We start from the raw sequence: 15,406 nt of genomic DNA, 5'->3' as shown, positions 1-15,406 counted from the left end.
GCCCAGTGCTGTGGCAGTAGGTTAAACCTCTGCCTGTGGTGCCGGCATCCCACATGGGTGCAGGTTTGTGTCCCAGTACTCCTCTTCCATCCAGCTCTCTGCTAATGGTCTGGGAAAGCAGTGGAAGATGGCCCAAGTGCTTGGGCCCCTGCACTCATGTGGGAGACCCAGAGGAAGCTCCTGGTTCCTGGCTTCAGATCAGCCAGCTCCTGCCAACGCGGCCATTTTGGGAGTAAACCAGCCAATGGAAGACCTTTCTCTCTGTCCCTCCCTCTTTCTGCATGTAATTCTAGCTCTCAAATAAATAAATAAAAATCTTCAAAAATAAAAGATATACAGATAACAGTTTCAAGTGCATATGAAACTACAAATAACAGAATAGATGAAGTGGCCCTGCGCAATTAAAAAGATAATATAAAGCCAGAGACGCCACAATACCTGACTTTAAACCATACTACAAATCCATCATAATTAAAAACTAACACACCAATGGGACAGAATAGAGAACCCAGAGATTAGTCCACCTACATATGTCAAATGATTTTTGACAAGGATGCCAAGAACATACATTGGAGAAAGGATAGTCTCTTTAGTAAATGGTGCTGGCAAAACTGGATACATATGTATAAAAGAATGAAATTAGATCTACCTCTCATCATATACAAAATCAACTCAAAATAGACTGAAGACCTAAAATCAAGACCTGAAACTGAAATCGCTAGAAGAAAACAGAGAGGAAACATTTCAAGACATTGGCGTAGGCAAAGTTTCTTGGATAAAGCCCCCAAAGCACTGGCAACAAAAGTAAAACAAACAGGATTACATCAAACTAAGAATCTTCTGTGCCACAAAGGAAACAATCAACTGGGTGAAGACACAGTTGTAGAAAGAGAGAAAATATTTACACATTTTCTATCCAACAAGAGATTAATACACAGAATATGCAAGGAATTCAAACAACTCAACAGCAAAAATCCAAATACTCTAATTAAAAATGGCAGTGGATCTGGATAGACATTTCTCAAAATAAGACATACAAATGTCCAACAAGCATATGAAAAATTCTCAATATGACTAATAATCAGAGAAATGAAAATCAAAACCAAAATAAGAGAGTCTCTCACCCCAGTTAGAATGGCTTTTATTAAAAATAAATAAATAAAATGCTGGTGAGGATGCTGAGAAAAGGAATCTCTTAATACACTTTTAGAGGGAATTAGTTAGTACAGCCACCATGGAAAACAGTATAAAGACCCCTCTAAAAACTTCAAATGTATCTATTACATGATCCAGCAGCCCCACTAGAGGATATACACCAAAATAAGTTAAATCATAATATTAAAAAGGTACTCCCAAGTTTACAGCAGCAAGGTGTCCATGAACAGTTGTGTAGATAAAGTAAATGTGTCATATAAATATAGTGGAATGTTATTCAGTCATATGATGAATAAATCCTATCATCTGCAGCAAAACAGAAGGAACTGGAAGACATGCTAAGTGAAATAAGGCAGACACAGAAACACAAATGCTGCTTATTCTCCTTCTTAGGTGGAGCCTAAAAAACATGTCAATCTGCACATAGAATAGGGATTACCAGAGACTGTGGAGGAGAAGAGGGATACAAGAGGCCAGATAATGGGTACCAAAATACACTTAGGTAGCAAGGATAAAATCTGAGTGTTTCATGGCACAGCAGGATGACTACAGCTCACAATAACAAATCATTGTTATTTTACCATTTTTGAGGAACTCAAAGGCTGCAAATGTGGGTAATGATAAGGAGACAGAAGCACTGTCTTCTTGCTCTGATTTGATCAGTGTACACTACATACATGTGCTGAAATATCACACTGCATTCCATATTTACAATTATGACATGTTACTCAGAAGCAAAAAAAGAAAGAAATTAAAAACTGTGTTTATTGCCATTTCAGAAAACACTTCCCAATAGTAACAAACATGGATGGCAACCATGAAGCATTGCACCCTAGAGAAGGTACAGCTGAGAATGAGGCTACGAAGTCACACTTTCTATCAGTGTGCCTCACTTCCACCTCTGCAAAATGGGAATTCAGATCTTGAAAATGTATTGAAGGGATGGGGCTGGCGCCTTGGCGCAGTAGGTTAATCCTCCTGTGATGCCAGCATCCCATATGTGTGCCAGTTCTAGTCCTGGCTGCTCCTCTTTCATCCAGCTCTCTGCTGTAGCCTGGTATAGCAGTAAAAGATGGTCCAAGTCCTTGGGCCCCTGCACCCGCATGGGAGACCAGGAAGAAGCACCTGGCTCCTGGCTTTGGATAAGCCATCTGGGAGATGATGGCCGTTGCGGCCATTTGGAGAGTGAACCAACGGAAGGAAGACCTGTCTCTCTCTCTCTCTCACTGTCTGTAACTCTACCTGTCAAATAAATAAATAAAATATTTTTTAAAAATGTATTGAAGGGAATGCAACAGTCTTTCATGACACTACAACTACATAATTTGCAATGTATTTTTCAGAACCAGAACTGTCTGACTTAGTAATCCTACTTCTGAACATCTGTCATTCAAAAATACTCCTGTGGAAGAAGGTGTCTTATGCACCTAGGTCTTTATCCAGTGATATCTGTAATAGTTAAAAGTTGGAAACCCATAGGTCTCAGTAGAATGGAATGATTAAGTAAAGTATTGTAACTCCACAGGACATGTTGTTCTACATGGAGTAAAATATGCTACATTTTGAAATAGATTTAAATACATTCTTAAATTGTGTGTAATGCTAGAAATTGTTTGATTTTTATCTGCCCATGCTTTCTACGCATCAGCGGTTATTGCTTCTTTGTGTGTATTCCCAACCACCCTGGCTACCATAAGAAGCACTAGCTGCAAATCACTTCTTCCCTAAAAGGCCATGGAGAAGCCAAGGGAGAAAGAAGTTCTTGCAGAATGTAATAAGCAGAAAAGGATGGGGAAAAAAATTATATAGATTAAGGGAAAATGCTTGACAGGCCATTAAAGTGCTATGAAAATATAAAATATTACTAATATAAAAATTATTAATAGTCTGTGACTAAAAGTGCTTTAGCCATGAGGGTTCAGAAAATTCAGAAAATAAAAATCAGATCACACTTGTCTTGCTGGGCGCAGAACCCAGAAGATGGCTCTGAGATGGAGAAAACAAGGCCTCGGTGGATTTGGATTTTAATGCTTAAAAATAAAACTGGGAAGAGCCACCTGGGGTCATCATGCCATCTCTTTTATTCTGGACTTTCTTCTAACTTTGAATGCTATTTCAAGGTTTGCCACACACAACTTGTGGACCATTCTGAGCCCTGTTTGGAATTTTATTTATAAAACAGAGTCGGTGTCAACAGAGTTGACACTGGGGCACCCACAGAATGATTAGGTGCTTGACACAGCCCTGCAAAGCTAACCCCGCAGCCATAGTCAGGAAAGCCTGGACATGCAGATGACAATGTGGCAAGCGCCAGGCCACTCATTCAAAGAAAACAAACAACCCCTTCCCAATCTTCTGGCATTTCAAATCCAGCCTCAGCTTAAAGCTGCATGGCAGTGGGGATGATGCTCCAGACGGAGCTGATCTATGGGAAATAAGCAAGCAGGAGTGAAAATGACTGAGCAAGGCCCCCAAGCCAAAATCTAAGTAGAGGCCTATTGAAAAGTAGACCAGGGTTGCCGAGGCAGAGATTTTCCTTCTCAAAATGCAGAAAAAAAAATTGTTAGCAGCACTGAATATTATTTTCTTAAAAACGTTTATTTTATTTATTTGAAAAGCAGAGTTACAAAGAGAGAGGGAGAAAAAAAGAGAGAGAGATCATCCATTCACAGATTCACCCCCCACATGGCTGCAACATCCAGGACTAGGCCAGGCCTGGAACTCCACCCAAGTCTCCCATGTGGATGGCAGGAGCCCAATCACTTGGGCCATCTTCCACTGCTTTCCCAGGCACACTGACAAGGAGCTAATCAGAAGTGGAGCAGCCAGGACTCTAAGCAGTGTTCATATGGATGCTGGTGTCAACAGGCAGCAGCTTAACCCACTGTGCCACAATGCCAACACAAGCAGCATGAATATTAAACAGGAATTCAATGTCAAAGGTGTTTCAGTAATAATATGTTATATCAAAAGTACCACCACCATGATAAGCAAAGATATGGGAATTTACCAAACCTTCGTGCAACAATGCATACCAGTTGTCAATGCCAAGAAATCATGTAAACCATCTAACCTCAGAGCCCTATCTGCAAAATGGGGTGACATGCCATCTCTGATCAGAAATTTCCCATGAATTCAAAGAGAAATGCATATCCCTGACTCCTCAAGGCTAAGTACTAGTATAGCGTAGAATAAATGCAAATAAGTCATCAATGAGCATCTTTTCTTACTTGAAGTGTTGTAGTTTATATGTCAGAGAAGAAATAAAATCAAAATTCTTCAATTTTGAAACTGCATTATTATTTTTCTTAGATGATAATCCAAATTTTCAGACACAGTAGGCAAATATAGTCAATGCTTGAAGTTTATTACATCAACTTACAGGATAATATCAAACAAAACAGACTAATCAATTAGCTTTTCTTTCCTACCTGTCAGTTTTATAGGTTGACATGAAATGTTTCAAGTTGTTTTCCTTGAGTTATTTGTTCAGGTTTATATATGATTCACCTTTTATTCAACTTTCCCATACACTAGGAACAAGAATATTCCCACCTAAAGGGGAAGTGAATTAGTAATGATTTTTTCCAGCATTAAATAGTGTGCTAGGCTGAATAATGGCCTCCCTGGGGTGTCCACATTTTAGTGTTCTGGCCTCCAGAACAGCAAGGTAATAAAGTTGACTTGTTTTAAGTCACTATGTTTGGGGAATTTGTTACAGCAGCCATCGGTAATTAATACAAACAGTGGCCTTGATACACTCTCTGTACTGAAAGTTGAAGGCGAGGGAGCTACTAGTCCAGATATATGAATGTTAAAAGTTTTAGAACAGAAGTTCTTTGCCTTATTGTTATATTTACAAGGTCAGAAAAACTACCATCATCTCTAAGTTCTTCATCTCCATAAACTTGTTCCTTCTGTTGCAGGGCTCTGTGCTTCTTGTTCTCTACCTGCTCAGTGTCTTGTATCCAAGAATGAAAAGCATGGACAAGGGAGAGTGTGTAAAGCAGAAGAGGTTTGTTAAAAGAGAGCAGAGAATTAAAGAATAAAAGAAAAAAAAAATCTCCTGGCAATGCTGAGAGGGGTGATGGAGAAAGAGCTGTCTTGAAGGCTGACTGTCTAGGGATTTTATTGGCTGTAAAAGGGGAAGTTCTTGAGATTGGCCCAGGAGAGGGATGGTTTTAAGTGGCTAATTGGGTGATGGTTCCAATCAAGACTTAATGGAAAACACATGAAACTTTTCCCAAGCCCCACAGAATTCTAGTTACCTAGATCAGTTACAAGAGCACAGAAAAACCTTGATTACAAGGACTAGCACATGACATCAAGATCCTTCACGGAAGTCGGTTGCCTAACTTTTCTCTCATCTCCAGACAGTGGGGAGGGTCCCCTGTCCCCATCTACCTAGCCAGGAAGCTATCTCTCTATCACGTTGACAATCCTTACCCTATTTAGGGGTATCAATGTGATTAATTATCACATCAGCTTCTAAGAGGGCCAATATGTTCATGGGAAACTGGCTGATCCAGAGCCAACCATGCTCTTCTTAGATGATTTAACCAGAAAGGCTGGCAAGTCAGGAAACTGTCACTGGAGGGAAAAAAAAAAAAAAAAAAAAAAAACACTGTCAGGGAGCTGTGAGGGGGAGGCGATGTGCATCTGAGAGTAGAGGACATCTAACTTTGGAAATGCAAATACCCACCACCACTCTGTCCTTTGTGGGTAGATTGAGCAACATAAAAAAGGTAAGAGTTCATGTGCAGGACCTATTCCATTTACTCAACGCAAGTGTAACACATGTTCACCAACAGACATATACAGGAATTTCATGGCAACACCATTTTCAATGGCTCTAAACTGAAAGTTGCCTAAATACCTACCAATAATGGAATGGATGAATAAATGTAATGTGTTTACACACAACAAGAATAAACGAACTACAACTAGATACAACAATACAGAAGAATCCCAAAACCAAACCACTGAATGAAAGAAGCTGGGTACAAAAAGAGAACACAGAGTATAATTTTATTTACATAAAGTTCCAGGGTGAGGGGCTTTCAGGAGCTACCCGAAATGAAATTTGGGAATAAGAGCGTAGACTGATGCCTATCCATAAGATTAAGAGTGTCATGATAAACCCAACTCAGAAACGAAGTCACTTGCAAGATTCAACTCACGTAAAGCAATTAGGAGCATACATTTTGGAACTGGATAGTTCCAGGCTGTACTGCCTCCTAAACTATATTTGTCATCCTCAGAAAATCACTAAATCTCTCTAAAATTTAGTTTCCTTGTTTTAAAAGTGGGTATAACAACATCTACCTCATAGGGCTGTGGGGATCCGGTAAAATAAAGTATGAAAAAAGATTCCCTCCAAAAGAGTGTTTGATAAAAGGAAGCAATTAGAGTTCACTTTTATGTTGACTCCTCCAGGTTGTGCTTTTCCCCTGTGTTCCCCAAGCAGCCAGTGCCCATATCCCTGTCCAAAACCTCTGCCTATTAAAGTTACAGCTGATGAGGCTAGAAAGACCCCAAGACAGAGACCTGCTTTCTTTTATCGCTTCATCCTCAGTGCCTGGCCTTTTTGGGGTTCTCGAATTTTTAAAAAGTGTTTATGAACGAGTCCGATCTCTGAGTTAGCAAAGATCTGAGACGTCAGCCATCATCTGTGATTATAGGATTTTTCCAACTGTGACCCATTAGGTGGTGAAATACACTCAGTGAGTCAGAACCAGATTTGTTATTTAAAGAAAAAGAATAGAATATATCAGAATACAAAACACATCCTAAGGTTAAGTATTGTTGCATGAAATTTTTATTTGTTACATATGTAAGTGTACTTGCCTGCAACAAAAATAAGTTCCTTATTGTGGATAAGAGTTTTAAAACAATGTTAAAGTTGTGACTGCTCCTCTCCGTAACATTTGATATTTTCTCTTTTTAATTCCAGCAACTCTGATTTGTGTGTAGCATGGCATCTTGGTTCTAATCTGTATTTCCCTAATGCCTAGTTATGTGGAGTACCTTTGCGTTTTGTCTCTACCCTTTGGATACACTCTTTAGAAACTTCTTTTTTTTTTTTTTTTTTTTTTTTTTTTTTTTGACAGGCAGAGTGGACAGTGAGAGAGAGAGACAGAGAGAAAGGTCTTCCTTTGCCGTTGGTTCACCCTCCAATGGCCGCCGCGGCCGGCGCGCTGCGGCCGGCGCACCGCGCTGATCCGATGGCAGGAGCCAGGAGCCAGGTGCTTTTCCTGGTCTCCCATGGGGTGCAGGGCCCAAGCACCTGGGCCATCCTCCACTGCACTCCCTGGCCACAGCAGAGGGCTGGCCTGGAAGAGGGGCAACCGGGACAGAATCCGGCGCCCCGACCGGGACTAGAACCCGGTGTGCCAGCGCCGCTAGGCGGAGGATTAGCCTAGTGAGCCGCGGCGCCGGCCCCACTCTTTAGAAACTTCTTTTATAACCAGTTTAGAAAACAACTTGGCAATATTTACTAAAACTAAACATGCATTTCCTGTCACCCAGCGATTCTACTACTTATTTACTTCACAGGAGTGTGTACAAATGTTCATCAAAAGACATGTACAGGAACATTCATAGTAACACCATCTGCAATAGCTCCAAAGGGGAAGCCCTCCAAATGCCTATCAACAGTGGAATAGGTCAATAAATCTCATATATTTACACCCAATGGAATCTTATTTAGAAGCGAGAATAAATAAACTACAACTACACACAACAATGTACTAGAATCACAAAAGCATAAGACAGAGCAAAAGAAGCTGGATACAAAAAAGTAAACAGCATACAATTTCATTTACATAAAGTTCAAAACTAGGCAAAACCAGTCAATGTCAAAAATAAGGATGATGGCCGCTGCTGGAGTCCTAAGGAGGACTTCAGAGACACCATGGATGTCCACTTTCTTGAACTGAGTGCCCATCATATGGGTATACTCAGTTTGTGAAATTAACTGGACTATAAATATGTGATTTGTGATTTATCCGAGTTATTTCTGAATTTGCCTGAAATTCTTAAATGTATATATAAAGTTCAAAAAGCTTAATCAGTAATTCTTTTTTAAAAAGTATGAAAACCACTGGAAAGCAAGAACCCCTGATACACTCACTCTCATGGCCATCTGGCCTTGGCTGAATAACTCCAGGGTCAGGACTCTCTTTACTGTCCAGGTAGCTCACTTGTTGGAAGGCCTTTTCCTTATACTCAGCCTTAACTTACCCCCCTACCCTGCCATTTGTCTCTACAGGTTGCTCTGTCCTTGTAAGAGGGATTCTAAATTTATCTAAATCCTCTGTCACCAACTGCTGCTCAGATCTTTGAAGTCAGCTACTCACTTCCCCCAGTCTTCACTTCTTCAGTCTAAAGAGCACCTGACATAGCTTTGGGACCCCTTGTGTCTCTTGACTCAACTCTTTTATCTTAGTGATGCCCAAAGCAGAGCCATCCTCTATAACAGCCCTGAGAACTGCAGAAATGAGCCCAAAGCAGAGCCATCACTAATAAATCTAGACCGTTCTACCAACATTTCTATCAACACACCCTATGCTTGAATTTTCCCTTTCTTTCAAAGTCACTTTATACCATGCACTCCTGTTGAGCTCAACAATAAGTACTGTTAAGCCCCAAATTTGTCTTCTGTATTTGCACAGTCTTCAGTGGGTCAGGAGTCAGATACTGGAGATAGAAGTGTATCTGTCATGGAACCATCTCTGGAACACTGTCTCCACACCTGCTCTCCCACTAAAAACAAAAAATGAAGTCTTTGTCCAAATACACGGTCTTTTATCCTTAACCCTTCCTTGAGTGGGCTCCATTTTACAGTATATTTGAAGGGAGGAGTAAGGGATGCCCGATTTCACTGGGCATCTCCAAAATCTGACCTCCAAGCTGTCACCAGGCCCCAGGAACGCCTGACCAGCAGCAAGTGCCTCCTGGTCCCTTTCCTCTCCCAAAGTCGGTTGCAACTGAAGGCCCCTCTGGACATGAGCACTGCCCGGCCCTGCTCACTCAAGTCCTCTTCGTCTTTGTGCAAGGAGTGGATGGTGAAGTTGGAAAGGAAACGGTGGAAGGGTGAGGATGACATTGCTCCAAGTATCTGAAATCAAAGGTATCTCTAGAGAAAGACCTGCTGGATTCCCCCCAGTCTGTGGGAAAGAGAGCTCCAAGAACAAGGAAGAGGCAGAAACATTTCCACAAAAACTTCCAGGCAGCCTCCACTGGTTATTTTTAACATCCAGAGTAGGTGGCAGGGAGTCATTCAGCAAGGGGAACACCACCACCAGAGAACAGAACATATGCATGCAGGAGGACCCAGAGGTGGGCTGGGAAGCAGGGAGGGTGAGGCAGGGTGTGGAGTGGGGGTGGAGTGGGGGGACAAGGAGCGACCCACGGCCCCAGGTGGGGAGGGGGGACCTCTGGCTCCGGCGCTGGGGGCGGGGAGGGGACACCACGTCGAGAATGCGAAAATATGCAAGAAAGCAGCAGCTCACCCACCTCCACGCCTGCTCCATCCTCCAGGTGCTTCCTTACCCTCGGGACACTGCTCACCCGGGAGTGGCAGCCCCCTGGGAAAAAGAGAAGCCTTGCCCAAGAATCTCCAGTTCGAGAAGCCCCGGCGTTCTCCTCCCCAGCTCCTTCCTTCTGCGTCTGCGTCGGCGGCGAGGGAGAGAGCTCGGCTCCTGCTTTTTCAGAAATCCGATTTCCGCGGCCGAGCGTCCCCTCACCGTGCGAGCGGCACAAGGGAGAGACTGTTCTCAGCGGGAGGCTGAGCGCCGAGCGAGCGGAGCGGAGCGCAGCGGCGCCGGGCCGTGCGGGCAGCCTCCGGGGCTGAGACGCGTCTGGCTGGCACGAGCCGCGCACACCAGCTGAGCTGTCAACCGCGAGCGGAGGCGGGGCTCCGACCGCCAGCGTGCGCGGGAGGTCCCTGGCCGCCGGTCACACCCTCGCGGCTCCGGCCCTCTCCATCAGCGCTGGCAGAAGGGCAGGCGGCTTCCAGGGCGCCGCGGGCCAGTCCCTCGCCCATCCCAAGGAGGGGCTTTGAATGAAGCCAACCAACCAACCGTGGGGAGAATGTGGAGCGGCGATGCTCTCGCAAGCCTGTGCACCCACACCCACCCACAGGTAACCCCGAAGCCAGAGACGGAGTTTAGATGCAATCCTGGCTGAATGCAGATGGAGCACCAGATGGCCGTAGCGCGACACAGTGCATCTTCTACAGGTTTGCCACGTCAGCTACACTGCTATGCTAGGGACAGCGACCCTAGGAAGGGAGGCATCCTAGTAAGGCCTTGCGACCTTGCTAGCCCCTTCATCTCAGACGTCCCCTTAGGTCACGGCCTTCCCCTTCCTTGGTTTTCAGTTTCCACAGCAACAAGGCTCCCTCACTAGCTTCAAAGAGCCAGCGGGTTCCTGGACTTCTCAGAACACAGACAGTGGTCCTGAAGACCTGGGGCCTGCGGAGTGTCTGTTGTGAGATCGTGGGAAAGGGTCTTTTGGAGACAGCAGTGCCCGAGACCCTGAACCATCATCCATCTGCTTATGCATCAAGGCTCAGACAAGCTATAATTGGAGTGCTCACAGCCCCAAGCTCCTTTTTATGAAGTGACATAATCACTGTTATTATTAGCATTACCACTGACCTTTTTTAATTTGAAAAAAAAAAAAAAAACGTTTGTAGTGCCTACATGTGGCAACATTGTCTTGGTTACACTTATTTCACAGAGGATCAGTCTGAGAATTAATGAGGCTCAAAGCCTGTGTACTGGGGCCCTGATAGAAGGTGCCCTCCCTACCGCCCAGCTGCAGAGATGCATTCTCTGCAGTCCCAAAGAGCTGACCAATAACTTTTCTCCAGAACAGATTTAGCCCCTGAAGAGTTTACGGCAAGAAGGTCCCTGGCATGGCGGAGTGCTGGAGGCTGTGGGGAGCCTGGGTTCCTGGGGCTATCATCTGACTGCTCATCACTTTGATTAGTTCTCCAATGAGCACTAATTAGATCACCAGGGAAGGTAGGGATTGGGGAAGACGGTCCCAAGGCCCTAGCCTAGAATCCCGCAAACCCAACACTTGGTTCCTAGCTAAGATCACACTGCTCCTGAGCTTAGAATGTTACCAGGAAAAAATTTAAAGTCCAGTCTGACTTGACACAAGACTCTCAGGCCACCTGTCTTGAAAAGAATCTCCTGTTGCCTCTCAGGCCAAAAAAAAAAAAGGCGGCAAGAGTCAGATTTCCATCCCCCATACTAAATGTGGTGCTATATTTAGTTTTGTCTCAATTCAAATTATGGGCTACTGCCTTGTGCAGAGGAAGACTGTCTACAGCCAGACATGCACTGCATTTAAGAAATGCTAGCACTAATTAGGCAAACGGTGGGGTCTCAGAAGGAAGGCTAGAAAATATGCTCCCTTAAAATATTTATTTATTTATTTGAAAAAGGGAGAGAAGGAGAGGAGAGGGAGAGAGGAAGGGAGAGAGAGAGAGAGAGACCCCATCCACTCACTCACTACCCAAAGGTTTACGACAGCCAGGCCTGAGCAAGGCAAAAGCCAGAAGGAACTCAATCTGGGTGTCCCAGGTGGGTGTCCCCAGTGACCATCCCTGGGCCATTTATTAGCATCTGTGACAAACACCAGTCCCACACTTATTTTTAAAATAATTTTTACCAAGAGTTCATAACACATTTATTGTACATTTGAAAGAAACAAAAAGGATATAGAAATTATCCATAATACCCAGAGATAACCAATATTAAGTTTGTCAAACTTCTAGTCTTAAAATATATATATAATTCAGTCAAAACACTTTTTTGCCTTTTCCATATGAGCATATATTTAGAATAAAAATTTTGTTGTTTTCAAGATTATATTTATTTTTGTGTTACTTTTTTTTTAAAGATTTATTTATTTATTTGAAAATCAGAGTTACACAGAGAGAGAAGAGGCAGAGAGAGAGAGAGAGGTCTTCAATCCGATGGTTCACTCCCCAGTGGGCCGCAACGTCCAGAGCTGTGCCGATCTGAAGCCAGGAGCCAGGAGCGTCTTCCGGGTCTCCCACATGGGTGCAGGGCCATCTTCCACTGCTTTCCCGGGCCATAGCAGAGAGCTGGACAGGAAGTGGAGCAGCTGGGTCTTGAACCGGCGCCCATATGGGATGCCAGCACTTCAGGCCAGGACATTAACCCACTGCGCCACAGCGCCGGCCCCTGTGTTATATTTTAAAAGAAAATATGACTATAACCACTCCTCCAGGATAAATGTTTAAATGACTTCATATTAGGCCAGTGCCGCGGCTCAATAGGCTAATCCTCCACCTTGCGGCACCGGCACACCGGGTTCTAGTCCCAGTTGGGGCGCCGGATTCTGTCCCGGTTGCCCCTCTTCCAGGCCAGCTCTCTGCTGTGGCCCGGGAGTGCAGTGGAAGATGGCCCAAGTGCTTGGGCCCTGCACCCCATGGGAGACCAGGAGAAGCACCTGGCTCCTGCCTTCGGATCAGCGCGGTGCGCCGGCCACAGCACGCCAGCCGCGGCGGCCATTGGAGGGTGAACCAACGGCAAAAGGAAGACTTTTCTCTCTGTCTCTCTCTCTCACTGTCCACTCTGCCTGTCAAAAAAAAAAAAAGACTTCATATTCCCCTTGGTCATTATCCATATGTATTTCACATCTATTTATCTAGTTTTATTTACATCTTTTATTTTTATTACTTTTCTCACTTATTACTTTTTTTTCAGGGTGGGTGTTTGGTTTAACAATTAACATATCACTTGGGGGGTCAGTGCTTTGGGGTAGCAGGTAAAGCTGCTGCCTATGATGCCAGCATCCCATATGGGCACTGGTTCGAGGCCCTGCTGCTCCACTTCCCAATCCAGCTCCCTGCTAATGACCTAGGAAAAGCAGCGGAAAATAGCCCAAGTGTTTGTGTCCCTGATACCCACAAGGAAGACCTGAATGAAGCTGCTGGCTCTTGACCTCAGTGCTCTGGTTGGAGTCCTGGCTCCACTTCTGATTCCAGCATTCTTGCTAATGCATTTCCTGTGAGGCTGCAGATGATGGCTCAAGCCCAGATTGAGTTCCCAGCTCCTGGCTTCAGCCTGGCCCAGACTCAGTCATTGTGGGCATCTGGGGAGTGAATCACTCTGAGTGTGTATGTCCCTGATTTTATAATAAATAAATAATTTTTAAAATATACCTTTTGGCTGGCACTGCGGCTCAATAGGCTAATCCTCCGCCTATGGCGCCGGCACCCCAGGTTCTAGTCCCGGTCGGGGCACCGGATTCTGTCCCGGTTGCTCCTCTTCCAGTCCAGCTCTCTGCTGTGGCCCGGGAAGGCAGTGGAGGATGGCCCAAGTGCTTGTGCCCTGCACCCGCATGGGAGACCAGGAGAAGCACCTGGCTCCTGGCTTCGCATCAGTGCAGTGTGCCAGCCGCAGTGCACCGACCACAGTGCGCAGGCTGCAGCGGCCATTGGAGGGTGAACCAACGGGAAAGGAACATCTTTCTCTCTGTCTCTCTCTCTCACTGTCCACTCTGCCTGTCAAAAAAAAAATATATATATATATCTTTCCACCTTGTTAAAGAATATTCATATTTATTATTCTAATTACTGTATAATATATTGTAATGTCAACAGAAGTATAGCTTTAAGATACTGTATAGTTATGCTATTTTTAATTTTATTTATTTATTTATTTGTAAGGATTTATTTATTTATTTATTTATTTGAAAGGCATAGTTACAGAGAGGCAGAGGTAGAGAAAGAGAGAGTCTTCCATCCATTGGTTCACTCTCTAGATGGCTGCAACAGCCCAAGCTGCACAAATCTGAAGCCAGGAATCAGGAGCTTCTTCTGAGTCTCCCACATGGGTGCAGGGGCCCAAGGACTTGGGCCACCTTCTATTGTTTTCCCAGGCCATAGCAGAGAGGTGGATCAGAAGTGGAGCAGCCAGGACTCCAACTGGGCATATATAGGATGCCGACACTGCAGGTGGCAGCCTTACCTGCTACACCATATGCTAGTTCTAATATTAAGCTCTTACAAATATTGTTATAATGAATTTTTTTCTGCCTTGACTATTTTACTCTTTTGAATAATGCTATTGTTTGAATGTACGTATCCCTCCAAAATTCCTATGCTAAGACATAATGCCCAGTGTGATAGCGTTAAGAGGCAGAGCTTTGGGGCATTATGTCATGAGCACTCCACCTTCATGAATGGGATTAGTGCTCTTATAAAAGAGGCCGAAGTGCGGCACAGCAGGCTAAACCACTGCTTGGAGTGCTCGCACCCCACATCTGAGTGCTGGTTCCAGTCCAGGCCACTCCACTCCCCATCCAGCTTACCGCAACTGCACCTGGGAAGGCAGTGATCATGGGCCAAGTACTTGTTCCCTGTTCCCCACGTGGGAGACCTGGATGGAGTGCCTGGCTCCTGGCTTCAGCCTGGTCCAGTCCTGTCTGCTGCAGGAATTTGGGGAGTGAACAAGCAGATGGAAGGTCTCTCTCTCTCTCTTTCTCTCTCTCTCTCTCTCTGTCTCTCTCTCTCTCCCTCCCTGTGACTCTGCCTTTGAAATAAACAAACAAATCTTTTAAAAGTAAATACATAGAAGAGGTTGAAGGGAGTTCGCTCCTCTTTGCCCCGCTGTCCCTCCTGCCACGGGAGAATGGAGCGTGTGTCCCTCTGAAGGTTGCAGGAGCAAGGAGCCATCTTGGAATCAGAAAGTCGGGCCTGACCAGTCCCCGAATCTGCCAGCTCCTTGACCTTCCACTCCCTAGCCTACAGAATTGTGGGAAATACGTTTCTAAATTTATATTATTCTAAATAATCATTTGTTTTTTGTTACGGCAGCAGGAACAGACTACAGTAATTATTTCCCTGAGCTAACTTCATAGGCATGGGAATGTTAAAGGACATTCTAATTTTATCATCTTAGCCTCAACAGCACTAGAATTTACAATTTTAATTTGTTCTTATTTAATAGATGAGTAATTCTAACAGTTATAATATTTACATATATACAAGAGTACTTCAAAAAGCTCACAGGAAATGGAACTAAAAGATTTTCCATGTACTCTTTTGAAGGCCCCCCCCACCTATTTACCTACCTATGTACCTATCTATTATACAAATAATTAAATACCATATAATTTTACTTTAAATCTCTTAGAATACTAACTAGTAAGTTCCTATTTCATATGCCTACATTATCTGTCGCAGCTATGTTCAGGAAATCCT

At 44.2% G+C, this 15,406-nt stretch overlaps 1 protein-coding gene across 29 annotated transcripts in view; it reads right to left on the bottom strand.

The window, feature by feature from the left end:
- The window catches only part of PDE4DIP (phosphodiesterase 4D interacting protein), a 233,807-nt gene that overhangs the window by 184,451 nt on the left and 33,950 nt on the right, over positions 1–15,406 (bottom strand). For 4 of the 29 annotated variants that reach the window (XM_008264573.4, XM_070077795.1, XM_070077798.1 and 1 more), the window contains exon 1: positions 9,673–10,161. The exons of the other annotated variants lie outside the window; for them this stretch is intronic. In XM_008264573.4, the coding sequence (XP_008262795.2) occupies positions 9,673–9,689 (17 nt within the window). In that variant the 5' untranslated portion in view covers positions 9,690–10,161. Of the gene's footprint in view, positions 1–9,672; positions 10,162–15,406 lie in introns of those variants that run through there. 29 annotated transcript variants of the gene reach the window in all.

This window comes from Oryctolagus cuniculus, chromosome 7 (genome assembly GCF_964237555.1).
Source record: "Oryctolagus cuniculus chromosome 7, mOryCun1.1, whole genome shotgun sequence".
Lineage (NCBI taxonomy): Eukaryota > Metazoa > Chordata > Mammalia > Lagomorpha > Leporidae > Oryctolagus > Oryctolagus cuniculus.
Note: the sequence above shows the minus strand (reverse complement) of the source record. Positions and strands in the feature narration are given on the sequence as shown.